The 22,593-nt window shown below is 31.6% G+C and overlaps 2 protein-coding genes across 2 annotated transcripts; one reads left to right on the top strand and one right to left on the bottom strand.

The window, feature by feature from the left end:
• Positions 1-5,737: 5,737 nt before the first annotated feature.
• Positions 5,738-17,582, bottom strand: TRIADDRAFT_58457 (uncharacterized protein; the record flags this gene model as incomplete). Its single annotated transcript, XM_002114666.1, has 17 exons — positions 5,738-5,803; positions 6,184-6,309; positions 6,820-6,948; positions 7,546-7,668; positions 7,833-7,958; positions 8,681-8,953; positions 9,632-9,892; positions 10,378-10,503; positions 10,952-11,074; positions 11,220-11,352; positions 11,476-11,657; positions 11,796-12,105; positions 12,510-12,946; positions 14,029-14,150; positions 14,343-14,465; positions 15,407-15,649; positions 17,216-17,582. The coding sequence occupies 17 exons, from the start codon at positions 17,580-17,582 to the stop codon at positions 5,738-5,740; spliced, it is 3,270 nt and encodes a 1,089-aa protein (XP_002114702.1).
• Positions 17,583-18,302: 720 nt separating this feature from the next.
• Positions 18,303-21,910, top strand: TRIADDRAFT_11569 (uncharacterized protein; the record flags this gene model as incomplete). Its single annotated transcript, XM_002114498.1, has 6 exons — positions 18,303-18,969; positions 19,785-20,191; positions 20,362-20,511; positions 20,701-20,829; positions 20,941-21,134; positions 21,652-21,910. Coding segments are annotated over 6 exons (1,806 nt in total), but the record flags the coding sequence as incomplete, so codon positions are not given.
• Positions 21,911-22,593: the final 683 nt, after the last annotated feature.

Here is a 22,593-nt window from a genome sequence, read left to right on the forward strand (position 1 = left end):
TTTAATTGCTACAATTTTCTAACTAGCTGGCGACTATTGATGCTGCTATCGTACTCTATGTTTAATGTCCATACCTTAATCAAATTTGATATTATATGTTGAATTAGCAACGTTTCAAATAAAAGTTCAGTTATATGATCACAAAATAAACGCCTATATATAATCGATTTTTGAAATAGCAAGGTAGCAGGATAACGACAAAAGAGAAGATCAATGCGGCTTTCCATTTACCTGAAATGGTCTTTCAATTCAATAAAGCTAAATATCGTTATCATCAGTCGAAGCAAATTGTAGTAATAGTAAAAATGATATTTAGTCAATAGATGCTGATGTAGGAATCTGAACTCCATAAATAATCAAATACAAAGCATCATTAAATAAAAATTGTTTATAGCATATTGTATATTGCCTGGAGATAGCCAATTTTAGTCGCTTCCTTAGTATGATTTAGTCCATTCATTGATCTTTATCAATATACTTATAAATATGAAATATGCAAATTTCAATTATGAAAATATAATGTATATATAGTGTAATTAAATAGATTTTTATTCTATTCTCAATTCATGACATCAAACCATAATATAGCTAATATATTCGCAATATTACAAATTACAATAGAAAAATAGTAACAAAAATATCATTTATTTCCTACTTATTACATTATAAAACGATGAAATACGTGCATAATGCCACAAAAGAAAAATTTTAGATACCGAATCATACAATAAATAAATGAACTATGCTAGTCTTATGGTACTTTAACAGCGATGTGTCTGTGTGACACTAATTAATAGTAGCTCTGTTAACTTGGTTGTCATAATTATATTTGGTGTTTTATTTAATTATGCAACTTATCTTTTTATATATGTAATCAAACATATATAATCTGCACCTAAAAGGATAAATAATTTAATAATTTCAAATATGCTTACTGTATTGTTATCACTTTTTCAAAACTAGTCGCAATTGATTTTCTGATTTACCCCTAAACTACGAGTTTAAAGGAAATTAATTTGATAATGTTTACTTATAGCTTAGATTTATTAGTAAATTCGTAATTCTTTATAAGATTTTCTTTTATATTCGAAGTAATGAAAGTAAAATATATCTTATGTATTAATACCCATGTTAAGTATTTTTAAATTCAAATGCTTATTTTAGACCTTTCTTTTAATATACCGCATTAAATAGTCGATTCTTGTCTGATTTAACCTTGTACTTATGGCATTCGATACTATATCGATGCTTGAAATTGAATTTATGTTATTCTATGGTAACATGTCTTTCGATCTTAAATCATGCCGTATCTGATACACTTGCTCCATCATGTCAATTAATAAACTTTTGTTAACTTACTCTACAAAATAAATTAACGTAAGAGATTAGAATAATAAAATTTACAATTGATGTTTGCTTCTATTCAGATACATATGATAACTATTAACCTATACTGTAGCTTAAGATGGCAGATGGTATTTATATTAACTAACAGTGTATCCTAAATCGATTAAGATAAACAGCTTACTTATCATGTAAATCGATTTATCCCCAAGATTTCACTAAAAATGTTTGATAGCTTAAAGCTTCTAGATTTATATATAAATATATATATGTAGACGTATTTCTATGCAGCATAAGGTTTAGCAACATTTCAACAAGTAGCCCATGGTAGTGAAGAAAAATTTATAATTAGTAACATACAAAGAGAAACAATTTTCTCCAATAGTATCTAGGCAATATATTTAATTCTTAGGCTTTTTATAAAAGATTCTGGCCACTTTATAGATTACCTGTAATACTTGCAATATCATTATAATTATAAGCCTAATATATATAATATATCTGTAGATAGCACAATTTATATCAATCTACAGAGCTATTTTATAAATATGTGCATAATAGATGTTTAATAATTATATAATTATCAATCAATCAATACGGTTCATCCTAGTTAGCATTTACTAAATGTAATAATTTAATCCGCAGTATAGAAATATCATTAACAAAGTCAACTGTAATTCTTTTAACGCTAAACAAAACGATATCAAGAGGCACTGACAAGATATCATTTAACAAAACTTTTACGAACATAGAACAGGAGAAATGTAAGTAATTTTGTAGTGATGTGAAGATTGCAATAAATTTCAATAATTCTAAGTAAGAAAATTATAGACATATACATAGCAATGTACAGTAATTGCTGTTTAAAGTGCTCTTTTTCACAATTTATATAATTAACTATCGGTTACGTATCTAATCATAACAAACGGATTAAAATTACGAGATAACTGCAGTAGCTTATTATATTTTAGACGAGAATGTTAATTATTACGAAATATAAAATTATTTGCATAGGCAATATACGAATTTTGGGAGATTAAATTACGAAATTATGCACTTCTTATCATATATTTCGAACTTTTTAGTGTCATAGCATAGTATCATTGTAGATATACTGTCGTTACGAAAAATTACAATATTTTAATGGTTAATTTGGGTAAATACCAATATTTTTATTAATTTATATTAAGTAATTACTGTAGTTTTCGCTTTAATATGGCACATTATTAGCAGTGATTCCGTTACATTCGCCGAAAAAATTTTAAACCCAAATAATCATAAAATATTTAGTCTTCATACTAATGTAGGGCTCATTGATTTATATAGTGCCTTAAAGATAATTTATATTCAGATCTCGAGTTACGTATATATATTTAGGAAATTAGTTAATTTCTGGTTCACAAGCTGCTATTACACTATTGAGTAATGCGGAAATCACTAGTATATTAAATGAATTCCATATATATTACTATATCTTAGATACTTTTTGGGGCTTATGGCCTTCCGTAGTAAGATGTTGCATGACTAACGTGATAGTTCGAAATACAGACAGTACATAAGTCAGTATGTATTATTCTATAAGATAATCAGTTCAAAATAAAGAATCATTTTATTGTAAATTATAATTATCAAATTTATCTTTTAGAGTTCCGTATCCCAATGACGAATATGGCCGTCACCTTTTTTGAGTTACCTAAATCCCGTGACGGTATTCCTATCATTATTTTCTATTTGTAAAATTCATATTAGCGGCTTTCGTCACTAAATGTGGTGTTTTAATTAATTCTTAATTCTTCCCTGTGCATACTGTAGTTCCCCTGTCCCGGTTATTTTGATTGCTATATATCATATAACAAAAAGTGTTTCTAAGAGGATAATGTCAGTTAGTTTAGACTAGTACTGTACAGTACTACAGTATAGACGTACCGCATACTGTGACGGTCTGCATTCTGAGATACAGTACTCTAAGTCGCGAATAACGATTAAAGTACAGTACTGTACAGTATGTGTACAGTATAGTTATAATAATACTAAGTCCGAACCGTAGCGTAATGTCATGTCTGATAATTATAATATAATTAATTATAATTAATTATATATAATAGATAAGTAATACTTCATCGGCATTGCTTTACACGGCCTTTTGATTATTCTGCTAACGTACAGTACGTACAGTTCAAGCCTCAATAAATAAAGTTAATTAACTACTGTAGTAGAAAAGCACTAGCTATATTATATGAAAAGTATCACGGGTCAACCTCAAGATCTATTACAGTCATTATCACATCTGATTACATTGCACTGTGCGGTAGTCCCCCACCACCTTACATAAAGTTCTTAGGACGGTTTCAGCTAAATATTCTGATTGTCATTCGACTCCGATCGAATAATACGATAGAAAAGAAAGACGAATCATTTCATCACCTTAATGTTAATTAGTGGGTAATACCAGCAAGTTATAGGCATTCCAAAGCATGCGAGTTAAGATGTGCGCGAGAGAACTAGTATTTTAACGGATATGAAAACTAGGCTCTACCAGATTATGCGGCCATTTCGAACGCTTGGTTCAGGAATAAAAGTGAAAGGAAGCTGACGTTTAATTAATTCAATCTAATATTTATAAACTAAGTGTTCAAACGGTTCTCACACTTTGCACTCTTGTAACTTAATTTTATTTCGGGTAGAGATGAGAATAAAATAATTATTAAATAGTTGTCGATATAGCTTTTTATATTACTAATTATTAACTCGAGGAATTAAATAACTTAGCTATAGAACAATAAGTACCTATAGCAAAATCTCGTACGTATACTCACATTGTAGGCAATCATTTTAATATATAAATAATTATATAAAGAATAATAATCAATTAATTATGTATTAATCATAGTAATTTAGAACTATATAAAATTAGTCAGATTCTTTCAATATAATGTCATAAATATAAACATTGCATAAGAATGTAAGTGATTTTGTTGTCAATTACAGTAGTCCAATATCGTTTACGTTATAGAAGAAATTGATTAATAAATACTGTAATTAATATACAGTATTCCGATATTATCTGTTAAGACATTACTAGATCATTGCACGTAGATATTTGAACTATCAAAATTAGCATTCCTTATCTAAATGCAGTATTATTAATTTATTTCGAGTCTTACGTTAAGTATACAAGTGGATCGGTGGCTGATGGTCTTCATACTGTAGGAAATACGTACACTGTGTACGATACATATCATGGATACAAATAAACGGCTTACGAAGCAAATTATGCCGAGTATTTTATGTACAGTAAGACTTAGCGATATGATGCCATCTGTTACGTTGAACCGAGTGTAGGTATCGTAGCGTAAACATACATTAGTCAATCGTGAATTCTGCATAGTATTTGATAGAAATGTGTACAGTTTTGCAATCACTATTTTATACAGATATTGCAACAATGCATAATATTATTACAATACAGAGCACATTTTGGATTGCTGTAAATGAGAATTGGGCTTTCTAACAAAGTTGCTAAATGATTGTGTTGGAGCTAGTGCATACATATAGCCGCGTGTATCGGTTGTAAAAAATTGTAAGAAATCCGATGAAAACTTAATATCATAAGATTTTCCATAAAGAGGAAAATTCTGTATTATGATACCGTCAATTGCGTTCCACCAAATAACTGAATCGCCAGTGCTTACAATTATGAGATCATCAGGCGAAAAATGACAGCTAAGAATAGCAGTATATTGAGAATTAAATTTAAGTATCTGGCAACCATCAAGTATGTTCCATATCTAAAACATTTTAAATAAATCTAACGTTAGCCTAAATTGTAATAAATCAGTAATGATTGATTAATTGTGCTGTATATTAGAAGATGCATAAAAGTAATATTTATGTTACAAGGAAAGATTTTTACATTTATAGTTCCATCTTCACATCCTATTGCCACTTGGTCAGCGAAATTAGCGAAGGAACAACAAGTAATTTTACAATTATGACGTAGATTATGAATGTTAGTTAAGGAAATAGACTTCCAAAGCTAGATCAAGAATGTAAGATTATAAAAATTAGTATCAAAGATACGATAATTCTGAGATGAAGCAAGTCCCTATATAAACGAACGTATAATATATTAACATATTTACGCTGACGCTATCAAGCAGAAATGACGTTGTAGTGACAAAAGCATTATAGACAGCAAATTTTCAATTTATTCGTTACTTTATGAATAGATAGCTAATCCCATTGCCGAGATATATATTATGCCATGGTGTAAGCATTTAAATTTTCTAATAGAGAAACTAAATTCACTAATGTACGTAATAATCCATTTAATGATTATCATTTGCAGGATAGTTAGAAGCACTCAACTATGGTTCAAAGTGCTTAATTTGAGTTAAATTCTAGCTTCTCTGCTGAACCATGTAAGCAGGCAGAGTAACTCATAAGCCTCTTCGTGGCGCTATAAATCATTTGTATTCAATAGAAATAGGAAGTAGAGTGAATAGCATTATTAAAATCTACACTTGCGTAATTATTGTGTAATTGTGTATAGTCATGGTATAACTAATTTAGCATTATGCAGATCAATATACATTTAAAGATAGCGTAAGCATATATAAGATGAGTATTCTTTAAGCAGCGATGAGTTGCATAGCACTTTGACGTTTTACTAGCACAATAAAGTTGTGGTCATACAAAACAGGAACTACACCATATAGTTGTTAACTTTAAATTCTTAAAGTACAGCACTCTTATCATATGTATTATTTGTAAAAATTTGTCGTCAATAATAATTTATAATCTATTATACATATTGAACTTTCCAGCAGTCACACTTACTTTCGCTACTCCGTTTGCGGCTGAAGTAATAATGAATGATCTTATTGGTGATATTTCACAAATTTCTATGCCGTTCTTATGTGCTTTCTTTTCCAAAAGCACTTGATTATTAGTAAACTGGATCATCTACATTAAACATCCATATAAACACAAAAAAAATAAATTATTTGCTAATGATTACCAACATATAAACACTATATTAATTCTTTTCATGGCTTTTATTCGGTGACATGTTGCGCCGTACTGTATATGCATATAAAGATTATAAATAATCTCTTTGTATACAAACTCTTTACACGATAATTGCAAATTCAGTACTTTAATATAGTTAATTTCCTAGAAACTACTTCTAAGTAAAAATATAATAAATACGGTTAGCTGAGATTGCAAGACAAGGAGATATTTCCTACGGAACACAAGTATTTCAATAGTGAAATCCAGAGGGTTACAAAAGATTATATACAGCCTGGTAGAGTGACACTACAGTAAAACAGTATTTAGAATTTATTACAGTATAACGTCTATTTAAATCGGTTGATATAATTTGCGAATCTTAAACTTTTGTACTTAATCTTGTAAGTACAGTGGTTATGCAATTGCCTGTTTTACATTTTAATTCGATATAAGCTGGTTTACCTGTAATTTTCCATTCTTAAATGCCAAAATAACTTTATGCAGCTTATCATTTACTGGCAGACAGCGTTTTATTACAGAGCATAACTTGGAAATTTTACCTAATAGGTATCCGTTTCTTCTGCTTAAAATCTAAAGGATAGTCATCATGTCAATGAAAATTAACAGAAAAATTATAAAACGATGATAAATAGATAAATGTACAGTCTGGTCAATGGTCATTTTCTAAATGCACGTTTAGTCAAATACTCCCATGATACAGTGATCATATATAAGAACGGAAATAAGTGAGGAACAGTGTTTAGACTGTATATGAAAGATTGTTACGTTATACTGCATAGAGTTTAATTTTTTATCGTATTGGTCAGTGTACCAGCCGATTACTGACGGATTACAAATAATTTCCTTCTCAAATGAACTATGAGAATCTAGGTTCGACTGTATAGCTGATAAATAATGAAGAACTACCGTAATGTAACAAAGACTAATGATGCTAACTTGATGGCATTCTACTTCATAAGGCCATTTGTTGGTGTAATAGAAGCTCATAGAGATATTTGATTCTATACTGGTATTTGACAAAATCACGCGCCAGAGATCTTGATAAGGTGTAGTAAAATGTTTTAAGATAAGGTTAACTGTAAGGTTGAATGTTAGCAGCGGGTAATTGCTAGTTAATACTTTATTAGTTAAGTTTATTCACATTTCACTCATATTTAACCGACATACGTATATTTCTGTCTCGTATACCACCAGTAATTTGTTCCCTCTGTCAGTAAATAAAAACGAAACCACCGATTCATTGCTTGGTTTCTCTGACCAAATGACTTGCTGATTGCTTGCAGATAGTAACTATAAATAGTAAATTATAAAAACAAATAAATATTTAACATTAGTCTACACGCTTACTATTTCTTACGATATTCCATCTATATGCGCTCGTAGGTTTCTCGTGATTATATATATGATTTATATTAATAAATGAAAATCTGCAAAAAGTAGTAAATATGTATTACTTTAATTTCTCCATTATACAATCCAACGGCTATATTATATCCATCTTGAGATAAGCAACATTTCCATATTAATTCAGAGAATTTCTCACACTTTGAAGCTAATTTAGAATCAGATCCAATAAAATGCTGCAAGAGAAGGTATTAGAAGACTATGTCAGCTTCTTGCTCAATGCAAGTTGTACCACGATCAGCTAATGCTATATGTCGGTGAAATATATGTATGCTACTATTGATGTTTTTTTAAGTTAAAGTCTTTAATTCTAGATTTACTAAGCAGACGAATATAACGTTTTTTTGTGTAGAAATACCAGGAGCAAGTGATCACTAGTCTGTAAAAAAGCCTAAAATTTTAGGAGAGCCATTCTAGTGGCTCTTGTGACTCTGTCATAAATGCAGTGGTTTAAAGTATTTTTAGGAGTCAATAGTACAGTATAGTATTGCAATATCTGAAACTGAGTTATAAATAGACGTAAGGTTTAAGAAAGAGCATCACTTGAATCTACAGTTATAATGCAATTAGAGTCTAATCCTTCAAGTTTTGCAACATTAAATCTAATTTCTTCTGTAGAATATGGCAAAGATTTTATCCGGTGGATTATATAGTGCAAGTCTTTATTTCCATCTTGCGACATGATTTCAGGTACTGATGCATATACATACTACTATATAGTGTAAGTGCACATGAAAGGCCACCTTAATTTACATCTATTAGCAATATAAACTGAAGTTTTGGCGTAAAATTTTGACAACGGATTGAAGAGAATATACATTATTATCAAGTATTAGTATCAATTTATGGGTGCTTTTATCATTTTGTATCAGACTCAGTGTAATATTGATAAATTTACCTTTAATTGGTAGCCATTGCTTTCTGTAATGCAATAAGCGTGCATGATATTATCAACAAATCTACATTCAAATGGTGTTGGCTTAAATTGCATCCTTTTAGATCGAACATGGACCGTATTCTTTAAGTCAATTTGGCAACTCCAAAACTTGACGGTCTTATCGTCCGATGCTGATATAATTGTCTTGCCATTAGGGGCAAAGTGGACGGCTTGCGTATAGTCAGTATGCCCACGATAGAAAGCAACTTGTTTCTGATTGCTTAGATTCCAAACCTACACAAAGAAAGAATAGATTCATTGATTGTAGTACAATCTGAGACTATAAGTTATATCATAATCAATTGTGATAAAATCCAATCACGAAAATTCCAAAGTTGTAGAAAATTAGAACTTTATTAGATCTAATACAAAGACTAGCTACACACAGCTCTACTCTAGCCGAATACAACTATTGACTAAGGACATTGTACCGCACTGTAGATATCTTACAGTACCTGCTAATCTTAACTTGGAATGTCCATCGCCGTACATTAGTTATAATTATGTGCTTTGGACCATTAACTAATCTTAATATAGCATTTCATAGCATTTCATCCGTGAATGCATTATTGAAAAGTAGTATTCTACAAGCATAGCTGTGAATGTAGTAGTGCCTGGCTATTACCGGGATATATATAATGTCAAATGGTAATACTATCTGTTAATTATTAACAAATGGGTACATTATCGTAAACCGTCAGCAAAGCGACGTGAGTTTGTACTAGTCTCACTAACACAGCTAAAAGTCTACAATCACAATAGTAAGCTTCGTTACAACAATATAACGTACTATTACAAAGAACACATTCATAAGTTACAATTAATTTAAGTGGTGGTTTGTGGTACGTAAGAAGATATAATTATAATATTAAATACGAGAATTAACCCCAAAATATCAGTATTAACAAGTACCTGTACAGCATTGCTGCCCCTAACGCTGACAGCTAAGTATTTACTATTACAAGAGAGAGCTGATGCAGTTATCGGACCAAAACATTTCAACTGAAATAATGGTTCACCAGTTGCGCAACTCCAAGTGTGGACAAATTGGCGATAAGTGCATAAGATCGCCTGGTCATCATTAAAAAATGCGCATGATGTTATCCTATAGTTTGAATCCTGACGATGACATACACAATCAAGGATTACTTTAGCCACCGGAATTTTCCAAATCTGTAGTGGTCATTCAATAAGGTGTGTGATTAAGATAGACTGAACGATATCAGGCTATAAATCAAATCATGACATTACATTACAGGATCAAATCTCAAATTACTTGATAGACAATGTTTATACAGTAAATTTATCGAGACCTTAATGGTGGAATCAGAGGAACATGATACTAATTTATCGCCACTGTAATTAAAACGGCATTGAAGAACACCGTCTTTGTGTCCTCGGCAGGTGATAATATCTATTCCATTCATACAATCCCAAATCTTTTGAACAAATATTGAGTTATCAATAGCGGATAAAATCACATATCTTTTTTGAATAATAGTTTTAGGTCAATTACTATTATTAAATATTAGCTTATAAATTAAAATAAAAATACGGATACAGTTACTAGTTACCTAATCTTAACGCCTCTATTTTTACATCTAAAAGATTTTTGGACACTCATGGTATACCTATGTTATACGGTTAAAAATTCCTACCCTAATCGTTTTATCTTTGGAACAAGACGCAATGTATTGACCATCTGGTGAAAAATCACACCAATATATTCTATCGGAGTGGTTAGAATACTCGAGGTGTAATCTCTCCATCTCAATATCCCAGACCTATACGTAAACATCATATTTTATAAATTACTAAGTCTAGATACTTAAGTAAAAAATTGTTAGCGGATGCAGTTTTAACATTTTCGTTTGTATCTCAAGCAAGTTCTGAAATAAGTAATTAGAATGGAACAGGATAAGCCGTAAAATCAGATGTATTAGTCTAGAAATATATGGATAAACGCACAACAACAGTTATTAAACAGTGCCATAGTGCACGTATTAGTAATATGAGTATTATCTTGAACTAGACAGTGCGAATAATGCGAAACTTCAGCTGTCTTGGGGAATTTTACAGCATACTCAACAGTTAATTAATTAACTAAAGTGAACAGCTTAGCACGATCTAATGAGCCCTAAAAATTTGTTAATAGTTATGACTATAACACCAATAAGAATGTAGCGTCTCATCCACTTCCATTATTCACAGTTATCAGTAGAATATGTTTACCTGTGCAGTTCCTGTCCACGAGGCAGTTACAACATATCTTCGATTAGGTGAGAAACAACAGCAAGATATTTTATGTACACCATGAAATTGTACAAACACAGCCGTAGAGATTGGATCCCAAACCTTGTTATTAATATTTAAGTAAAGTATCATAATAGCGTAAATCAATATGTTACGTGCGCTTTATACATTACGGCGTACTATTGAAGTGTGATACTTTTTCTCATACAATGCAAATCATGTATTAATTTAATTGTTAACTACATACTTTAATAATACCATCCCATGAAGATGTAACAATCCTTCTACCATCACAGGAATAGCGACAGTCGCTTACTGCACCTTCATGTAGATAAGCAGTAGTGATTGAATCATCACTATTAGTTATTGCCTCTTTATTCCTGTAATATATTCAGCGATGATACGATTTACGCATTACTATATTTTCAATATACAAACTAGAATAATTAGCTAAAAAATTAAATACTTGACTAGGATCATAGATGGGTATTAATCATACTTACATCCATTCAACATAGATTGTCGATGTATCATTTTTGTTTATTAAATCTCTAGCCTTTTTAGAAAATACTTGCCACTCTGTTTTACTCAGGGATAACTGAGCCAAAGTTGGCCGGTCTGTACGAAGTAATATGTTCATATTGGCAGATAAAAATCGATAAAAATGACTCACTTCTTGCCATTCCTAAATCAAATCAAAATGTGCAGTAATACTAAATGTGAATACGAGTTAATAAAAGCTATTATATATAATATTGAAGGTATAGTTAGCAGACGGTAAGTACAATTATAACCACTATTATCAGAATATAATATAACATACCTGATCATTCAGTATTTGGCGACATTTGATGTAGTCATTTAGGACATGCGTAATGGAGGTCATATTTAGTTTAGATTGCAACCATTTTGGATCAGTTAATAACATTTTAATAGTTTTAACTTCGCGAGCAGCGAGTAAGTGAACAATAATATGATTATATATGTAACCATCATCTGCCAATTGATATAAAGCATCGCGACAATTTTCTTTGTAATGAGATATTAATTTACGATGAAATCCAACTGCGTGGGGGTACTTTTCCAATAAATAATGACAGAATACAGAATGAAGTCGATAATATCTATTGCCACTAAAAATAAGGATGTTGTTGTAATCAAGAATAATATATCTTAGAATTAGTGAAACTGATAGCAGTCAAGATTGATGACATTTTATCGGCCAATGCTTCAGGGTGAGAAGAAATGTTTGCTCATTAGCATGATCCCGCGATTTTCCTAGTTATCTTTTGTTTGAGTGGAGATTGAGTCAATAAGCAAACTTTCTTCTTGCCCTGAAACATTGGCCTATTTTGCTAAGTATCTAAGAATTAATGATAGTAGATTGACTAGATTCAGCGTAACCGCATACATAAAAAATTGTTATTCTCCTGTGTAATGAAGTTATTCTAATTGTTCTGTTGTAAAATTCAATTTATACTGCAATACTAACTATGTCAGATAGTTTAGTTCATAACACTAACTCGCTATACCTTACCTTATTGTATCGATTATCTTAATCATTAAACCACCATGGACTAAATTTTCGAACATTTTCTTTATGACTTTAATATCTAAAGACCACAATAATGACACTGCTGTAATCGGAACTTTGTCGCTATTTGCAAATACAACTAACAATTGATAATGGGATCTTTTGGTTTCGTCTAACGATCGAATAATAAAATCTAAAGTTGTTTGAAGAGTTTTGTTATGACCCATTGCGCGATCTATTTTCGATCCTAACGCAAGCAGATGACGATTAACCTCTTGAGAATTGGTTAGGTTTAAAATACGGAGAGAATTTAAACAGATTGGTAGATTATGATAATATTCCAATATACGAGCCATTTTAGTTGTGATGCAGTTTTCTTTTTCCGAGACAGATTCCAAATCGTAAAGAATGATTTCCTTTAGTTCATTTAACTGGAAAGGCTATAATAGTAAGATACAGGATTATGTAATGGTCTGACAGATACTTAAGTTTTGGAACTTCTGGTATTACTATCATGTGACAGATGATTGTTAGTCCGTATGTGAAAGTATTTCGCGGTTATGAGATGTGATTACTGAAGCAGAAATGTTAAAACTTCGGTTTGCAATTAGAGTATTTACAGCATGCAATTTTCGATTCGTTACATTACACCTTAATCGTATCACGACGCAAAAGGTTATTAAGCTGGTACTTACGTACCAATGGGTTTCATTTACCGAGTTACAGAGCTAATAGATGTTTGTTACTAAGTAAATAAGGATTCTAGTTTTCTCGATCTAATTAATTTATCCTATAAGATCTGTTAGTAGCGAAAAACTATGAAATAATACAGTATAACAATAAATATTTATAAATTATTGCTTCTCAGCTACGACAATTCGTTTAGTTACTGTGCTGGTATATGGGTGGCATAAAGTTAGGCTACATGTTTACGTAATATAATTAAGTACTTAGATACTTAATATTTTTAAACTGTTTTTAGGAGTACACTAATTGTATTAAAATCAAATCAATTATCGTGAAATCAATGAGACTGACAAACTATCATACCAATATGATTGTAGACTCTTATCTACGCAAATAAATATAAAAATGTTCTCAGCTAGCCTGTTCAGAACTCCTAATTCGATAAATACAACTACTGTAGATGAGCGACGTGCAATGTTATGTGTAGGAAGACAGTAAGGATAGTGTTAAAGATAAGATATTATTTGGAGAAATTATAACGCACATGAAGCAGTATACGATGTGAGCGATAGCAAAGTAACTGTAACTTGTATGCCAATTACATAACAATAGTGAGATATCGGATACAGTATGTAAGAAGCTAGCACTGAATAAAGTAGAGATTTCTGTTGGCCTAATTTTATATTTTTAGAAACTGTCCTCAGCTGGATACATAACATGCAACAAGACGTACACTATGTGATACCGTAAGCACATCATTAATCTGTAACTTAGGAAAGAAGTTTACTGGTTTGATGACCGATCCATCAGCTAATATAAGTTTATATTGTAATACCTCAACTTCGAACAAATTAGGTGATTCGTAAGTATTATCAGCAATATCAGGCTGACGTGAAGTAACCAGCGTTGCGCAATGGAAGTCGAAGCATTTAATGAAATTTTTGTCTAGTACGTCATCTAAAACCAAGAGGATGCCATTGTATCGCTCAGCTGCTTATTCGTTCAAGAGGAAAGTCATAGACGGTAAATAACAATTTTTTAAAATTATTCATTTCAAAGAAGTAATAAAACTGTTGTATTAAATTATTATGCATCATCAAGATAAATTAAAGTCGTAATAAAATATCGACCGTACTAGTAAAATTTTACCGATGATGCAAGATATTTGATTTTTACATTCCTCTATAGTTGACGGAAGACGAGATTCATCATTTGAAATCGAGGTGAGTAGGTGTTGCATTTGAAGCAAGATTTCTGCAGAATTTGAATTACCTACAATGAATGGAGACAATTAAAACATTATAATCTTTCATAAATAGCAGGTACAAGTTAAGATTAAGCAATAATCATTCTCACAGTGAGCTGGATTTTATATTATTTCGAAAAACAGGTATTGGTCGTACGAATTTTAAAAGGCGTTTAGAATGCGTAATACCAAGCTACAAAACCTTATACTTATAAAAATAATGTCGATTTTCGGACTGTAATGATGTACTATACTTTCATTTAATTTTGATCCTTTCTGACTAGAAAAAGCAATCTACTAGGTATTATTTGAGTGAATTTAGCCCTTAATGTGAAAACCAATTATATTAGTGATTTTCTTGTTACAATTATTGAATTTTATAGGCAAATTTACGTTATTTAAGTTAATTAATTTAGCCTAGCTATCGATATGAAGTGGTAGTAGCAATGAAAAAGTCCTGATATTTACTAATAATAATTGATCTAGAATTAAGATAATAGTATTTGCCCATAAAAAATCATTCTAGATGGGGTATATTGGACAAACTTAGGAAGCTATGATTTTTAAACTCGTGAATACTTAAAGTTGTTAAACGAACCGTGTTTTTACTAATAGCAAACCCTGCATTGCGTAATAATCTCAGTTTTAGGGGTCTTCATTTCTCTAAAGTTTTCTATTACATTTCATAAGCATCTTACAGTTGTAATTTAAATAAGTGGCTTCTATCTCACAAAGTTATTCTGTTAGATTTCACAATATATAGTAGAAACATGATCTTAGCTAGTAGATTAACAAATCATTATCTCCTTGTCTATTATGCAGTTATATACTAATATACTTCTGTCTAGAGCTTCAACTTAGCGAAGGGGCTACAATTGCATCAAATCACCTAGTAAGTAGTGACGTAATTATCTCAGCTATTATACTGTCGTAATGTTTACCAGCTTACCAATAGTTTATTACTTACTTAGCTTTATCCAGATGACACCTCCTTTATGCAATTTGTTAGCCAAACTGAGATCGTTTACAAATAGAGTCAAATAAGCTGCAGTAGTCTTTCCACAACCAGCTTCACCATGGACAACAACGCACTTTCTATTTTTAAGAGCTATTTGAAGTAAACCGCTTAATTTTTTGCTTATTTTTTCTCGAGCTACTATATTATCAGGTAGCACTGGTACTTGTCCAATCACAGGTATCTTATGTGATTCTGGAATAAAATTAAAAAGTCCACAATTGAAGGCTGATATATGTACAGTATTGTAAAGAATAAGTAATTACAATTATAAAGTAAGTTAGATGAGTATGTAAGATTTAATATTAATCGTCTGTAACTCTTAATATGGTTGCGTAAGATTTAACTAATGTGAGAGAGCATAGCCCACATCATAGCCCTAAATTTAGCTAGTAAAGTTCGCGTATCATGATAGAATATTGTGCCATTAGTGGAAGTATATAAGCACAGCTTAATGAATAAAATGATCGATTTTTACTAGCTACTCTCGGAGTAATTATCCTAAGATGATAACATAGATACATAACAAAAGCATACATATTTTTACGCATAAATCCTGTAATAAATGAGCATTATCATAATTATCTAAATAATCTTAAAACTATAGCAATAATAACATATTAGTATAGCGATTGCAATTTATTAAGTAATTTTTAATCGAAGAATCCACGTACTGACTCATTTCTAACATTAATCTGCAAAGGACATATACCATTATCCTTAGTATAGGGTTTGCCTTTAGTTGTTTGTTTCTATTCAACAGGTGGTCAATGTTGTAAGCTGCATATTGTAAGATCTCATGTAATTAAAAGAAGTAACTTACAAAACCTTTGATTTTATAACGATACTACAAGTATGCTTTCCAAGGTACCAAATAGAATAGATTAATCATTTTCAGTATTTACTTGAAATAAATATTTTTTAAATGCTATAGAAATTGATTATGAATTTCTTATTTGTTGGTATTCATTTTATACTGAAGTAGGCGGAGGTGCGTTCATGATAGTGATTGAGTGAAAGTGACTTAATAGTAGTTGATAAGAGTAGGAGAATAAAAACTGCTGTAATGCAGTCCTAACTAAAATTTAGCAAAAGAAGTTTGTTGTTGGGATTAAACAGTTTTTAGTGACAATTAACTGCAAAGTAGTACTCCAGTATACAGTATACATTAATTTACAGTTACGTATCGATTCTTTTTATAAATTATTAGCGCGCAAAGCATATGGAGTTGTATAGATACATCCCTGCTGCGAATGGAGTGTAATTAGCGGTAAGTAATGCTTATTCTACCATACTTTAAATAAAAATAAAAATGAGGAATGTTATATATAATTTACGAGCTAAGGAAAAATAAAAAAAGTTAAATGAGTATTAAATATACTTGGCTTGGGTACATTTTCGCCGACGAACTTCACTCGTTCAATGTAGTTATTATAATATGGTTATTCTAATGATCTATCCGTTAGTATAGTAAAATGTCGTAGACTAAAAATATGAAGAAAGTAATATTTTATTTCTCTTGTTAATTCCGGACAATGCAGAGAAGATGAGAAATCGAATTTAATTATGCTATGGTTAAATGGTTTGTATACTGTAGTTCATATTCATCTTAAACTTTGAATAACAAAATCTGATTTTTTATGTTGTATCAATATAATTTTGATTCTACATAGTATCTAACAGGGATACTACTGGTATATATACGGTAGTGGTTGCACGAGAAGGATAACTAGGATTTCCTATCAAGAGCTCTCACTGTACCTTCACCTAAAAAGCCAAACGCTGAAAATTTCTTTTTTTGTTGTATGCCTGCGTCTTCCAGTTTACCAGTTCGTAAAGACTGACAGTGTTCTTCTAATTCATTTGCTAATTTTTGAATATTCAGTTGATTTATTTCTCTTAAAATGGCTACAACGCGTTTAAAGGTATTTTTATCTTGTGCCTGAAGAATTTCATTTAATTTTGTTTCATTTTTATCAGTGCTAATTGCGGTGTTGTTTAGAGCGTACAGATCGTGATTATCACTAATATTCATGCCACTTAGCGCGTTCTGGATGAATTCAATCGGAACTGATTGGCATATTCGTTCCTTGTAGTCTTCTATTGCTTGTTTCTCGAAATTATCCATGTTTCAGTTTACGATCACGTATGAATAAGTTAATCTTTTAATGATTATGTACAGTAATTGAGCATATTAAGATAAATTTTCTAGCATATTAGCGCAATGTTTTCATATTTTGTTACGGTATTCTATAACTGTAATTAATACTGAGATTAGGGTTTATACATAGAAGAGATGGATAACATTGAGGACTGTATCCTTGGTGACACGGTGTTCTTGACGTACTGTACAGTACGCTACAGTACTGTACACACAGTACAAAGTAAAATTTGCTAGCGTACTGTACAGTACTGTACTGTATACGAATGTACTGTAAAGTACAGTATCATGGACACTAGAAAAAGTCCAGGCTTTTTCTAGTTGCTCATAAAGCATACAGTATACTGTACACTACATTATAATATCAGAGTCTGGCATCACTGTCATCAGCACTAATTAATTATAGGTTTAATCAACACAGTAGTTATAATTAATTAATCAACTGTACTGTACAGTGTACACTGTGTACAGACAGTATAATTCCATTTTAGCATAATCTACTTTTTACATTGAAAGGGTGCTTGGAGATTTACAGTTAATTAATTAATTTATTATTTTATAAAGAAGTAAAATAAAAGAATGGTTGCAAGGTCATCTAAAACGTCTGAAATAGCAACTTTACGAACTGATGGAATCTGTAGTGCTCAAGAAAATTCTATAGATGATCAAACATATCAATATAGGTATGGATGGGGTTGTTTCCATCCTCAGTATATTCAGCTATTCAATTCTCAGAAATGGTTAATGGCTTTTATCGGCATTTATATTTTCATTTCCGGTATTCAAACTACCGGACTTGGAGGTGTCGTTATTACATCACTGGAAACTCGGTATGAATTACGTAGCGCTGAGACTGGCTTGTTTACTAGCTCATATGAAGTAGCCGCAGCGATTTGCGGCCTAGTAATTAGTTATTATGCTGGTCAAAGACATAAGGGAAAATTTATTGCAACGGGATCGGTAATGGCAGGATTAGGAGCGGTTGCATTTGTATCACCGCATTTCTTTAGTGGCAAATATAGCCCTATCAACAGTGAAATTACCAGTAACTTATGCTTTGAAAGTTTAAATAAGAGTATCGCTTCTAATACATCATCAGTTTGTAATTCCTATATCGCGTCTTCAGCAAGAAACTACTTATACATATTTATCGCTGCGCAAGTAATCATCGGTACCGGTAACAACTTGATGTGGAACGTTGGTATGGCCTATGTAGACGAAAATGTTGATCCTGTTGCTTCTTCTGTCTATATTGGAATTATGGTGACGTTATCAGCAATTGGTCCCGCTATTGGCTACCTACTAGGAGGGTTACTTCTGAATCTATGGGTTGATTGGCCAGATCCTTCTGATGGTGGGTGCTTCTACTACAACCACTTGAAACTATAGTAGATAGATATGAATGCATGTAATATTCAGAACTGGTCGTCTACCCATTTGTGATACTAGTAAAAGTTGTACTGTATATGTGTAGTTACAGGCATGGCAAGTTGCAATGCTTTCAATATATGAATTTCATAGAGCAATAAAGTTTTATGACCGCATAGTAATACTGTATGCAGCACATGAACTATAGTTTAATCAGTTGAAGCATGGATTTAACGGGTGTAGAGGATTTTAACGTGGTGACGCCATAAAATAATACTGTACAATGCATTGCCTAGATGAAAAGGTATTGCAAAATTTGAATTGACCGTCGATTATATTAGTATTTCACCAGTTACCATACATCGATGCCCGTGCTGTAGATTTTCCACTCACGTCGCAGATCGAGGTAACAGTACGGTATTTCAGTGCTAAACTTGCACATTTGCTACGCTTCATTTTATCTATAAGTACCATACAGATGCGCTATAGCGTAACTTAACATGCATGACTGTTTATAAGTAACTAATAATCGGGTAACAACTGATACTTAAATTACTGCTGTTATTCTCTCAGTCGTAATTATACGAGTATATTATATAGTGCTTTTAAATTAGTCACCGTAGTGTTTGACGTAGGTATTATTACTAGAATGTTTCGTTTGCTACAAATGAATTTAACCGCTAAAGTACGTTGGATAGCATATTACATTGGAGATTGAGTACAAGAATTTTATTATTTGTAATATTAGCGCCTATTTATTTATCATAGAAATTAACATACGGTATTCTTATTATTTGAAAGGTGTAGCACCTGATGATCCTAGATGGGTTGGAGCTTGGTGGCTCGGATTCCTGGCATGCGGCACCGGAATGCTGATTATTTCTATCCCTTTGTATGGTTACCCTCCCTATTTACCGAATTACGCTGTATTTAAAGCTAAGAGGCTAGCAATGGCGAAGGGGAAGTCGAAAGTTGATAAAGAATATGGAACCTCTATCAAAGATCTGCCGTTGGCTACCAAGGAGTTATTTATGAATTTACCTTGCACCTTCTCTATTCTAGCGGCTACTTGTGAAGCCACGACGGCAACAGGATTTGCAGTATTTCTGCCTAAGTTTATTCAATCTCAGTTCGGGTTGACATCATCAACTGCAAGCTTGATTGCAGGATCCATCGTTGTCCCAGGAGCTGGTGGTGGAATGCTAGCTGTAAGAAAAATTTCAGTTTGTGAAAATAGTAAAATCATTTGATAATAATTATGCTATGACGCAGTACCCAGGAGTCAGTAGATTCGCAGTTCAATAACTTTATGTCCTCAGTCTGTGAAACGCAATTTTGCAAATTGTAACTAATGCTTGGCATAACACTGTATTGATAGGGTGGATTTATCATGAGATATTATAAACTTGATGGATTAGCAGCTGCAAAGCTTAATGTCATATTTTCTGGGCTAGCTACAATTTCCGTTTTATGTTTTGCGTTGAGCTGTGGCAACGTACCATTTTCTACTGTTGGACTCGATCGAAGCGTGGTTGCTGGATCGTTGTGAGTTACTAAATAATTAAGTAGTCGTTACATCTACTAGTTACATTTTTATGCACTAATTCTTCTGAAAGTAGGATAGCTTAGAAAGATTTGGTTAGGAGGTGTATTTTCTTTGATATCGAATATAAATTTCTTATGTAATATTTAATTTAGGGAAACGCAGTTCTTACAGGAAAATTCCGCTACAGTTTGTAATTATCAATGTAAATGTTATGATAGCTTTGAGCCACTTTGTGGCAGTGACAAAATTACCTATTATTCACCTTGTTTTGCTGGATGTACAGAAATAAATAGAAATCAGGTGCGTAGTTGCTCTTATTAGTGTGTAGGAAGAATGATTCTAAAATTAGTAGTTCAGTACTTATTTAGTGTCAAAATCTTGTTAATTGTATGGTTTTATATTTTTTTGTAGACCTTTTCGAACTGCAGTTGTATGGCCACTGTCAGTAATATTTCATCGTTATCTAAATTTAATACTTCACAGCATGGGAACAGTGGTATTTGTCCTCTTGAATGTAATAATATGATACCTTTTCTAGCAACCCTGTTTGTTTTAATGATTTTCACGTTCTTGAAAACTGTTCCTACGCAGCAGGTTCTACTAAGGTGAGATAAAAGTTGTCTCAAATATCTATCCATGTAACCGTTATAGGTATTCTGCAATTATGAGAATTTAATATCTTCATATGGATATTTATCGATGCTGTATATCTTTTGGTAGAGATCGTTTAAAGATTTAATTTAAGATATTAAGTTGCGTAAAAGTCTACTTTTGCATTATAAATTTCTTTAATTTGTGTGTATATTAAAAAATCCTTGTACCACAGTAAACATACGCAAAAGCATACGTTGTCGTGCGCAGTAGAGTATGCCATGATAGACTAGAGCCTCTAAAATATAAGAAATTCCTAGAATTATAGTATCTAAATTTAGTGTAAATAAGAAATTAAAAACTATCAGAGCATGAAAGTTGACGTACTATTCGTTATCTAATAGTTACGTTTGTAAGTACTGTACTGCGTCGACGTTTATACTTTATATACTGCATAAAAATATTAGCAAGAGATTAAACATTTTATAGCCTTCTGTTCACCGATTAATTATAGCTCCTATTCGTTCATAGATGTGTACCTGAGAGTCAGCGATCGTTTTCACTCGGGGTACAATGGCTTTTTCTTCGACTTCTGGGCAATGTTCCTGGGCCAATCATCATGGGATCAATTATTGACAGATCATGCATTCTTTGGAGTGTAACATGCAACCAAAGGAATAATTGTTGGCTATACAATAACCAACAAATGAGCCGTCTTATCCTGATTCTTGGAATTACTTTTAAGATCTCTACTACAATATTTTACCTTATAGCATGGCATTATTATAAGGCCGATATTCAGGAGGATCAATGTCCTCCTAAAAAAGAAACTACCGTGTAAATATTTTTTAAATAACGGAAATATTAGTGTTCTGTGGACTTGAAAATTTAAGTGTTGAAATGTTTACGCGCCTGATGTAGATTTCGCGCGTATACAAGAAAAGAATGAAATATCACTCTTGAATCAGTAATTAATACGCTAAAATTTATCGTTAAAAATTATGTATACCACTTTTACTATTACATTATTGTGACGATATAATTTCAAGGTTAGTGTAAAGTAAGTTGCAATATCACTTTTATCTAACAATTAAGGTTTAGCAAGGATTAGTGAGTTTAACATCTTTAAGTTTTTATTTACTATGTTTAAATAGTTTTATCTGTAGAGAAGTAACTACCGTAAAAATTACTCACGTCACCTTACTTGTTGGACCATGAACTTATAAATAATTATTACATTGCGTAGGAAACAGTGAATTACATATATATATATTGTCAATGGTTTGATTAGAGTACCTTTTTAGAGTTTGCGCTCTGTGTAAATAATGTATTACCCGAGAAATTCGAAACGGTGCGACCTTGAGGTTGGACATACAATGTACAATAGTAACTGCACATCAATGAAATTTCTAACGTCTTGTTGCAAAATTCTAATAATATTAACTGGATTCGCTTGCAATGCATATTTGTATG

This window comes from Trichoplax adhaerens, genomic scaffold (genome assembly GCF_000150275.1).
Source record: "Trichoplax adhaerens TRIADscaffold_8 genomic scaffold, whole genome shotgun sequence".
In the NCBI taxonomy this organism is placed as follows: domain Eukaryota; kingdom Metazoa; phylum Placozoa; class Uniplacotomia; order Trichoplacea; family Trichoplacidae; genus Trichoplax; species Trichoplax adhaerens.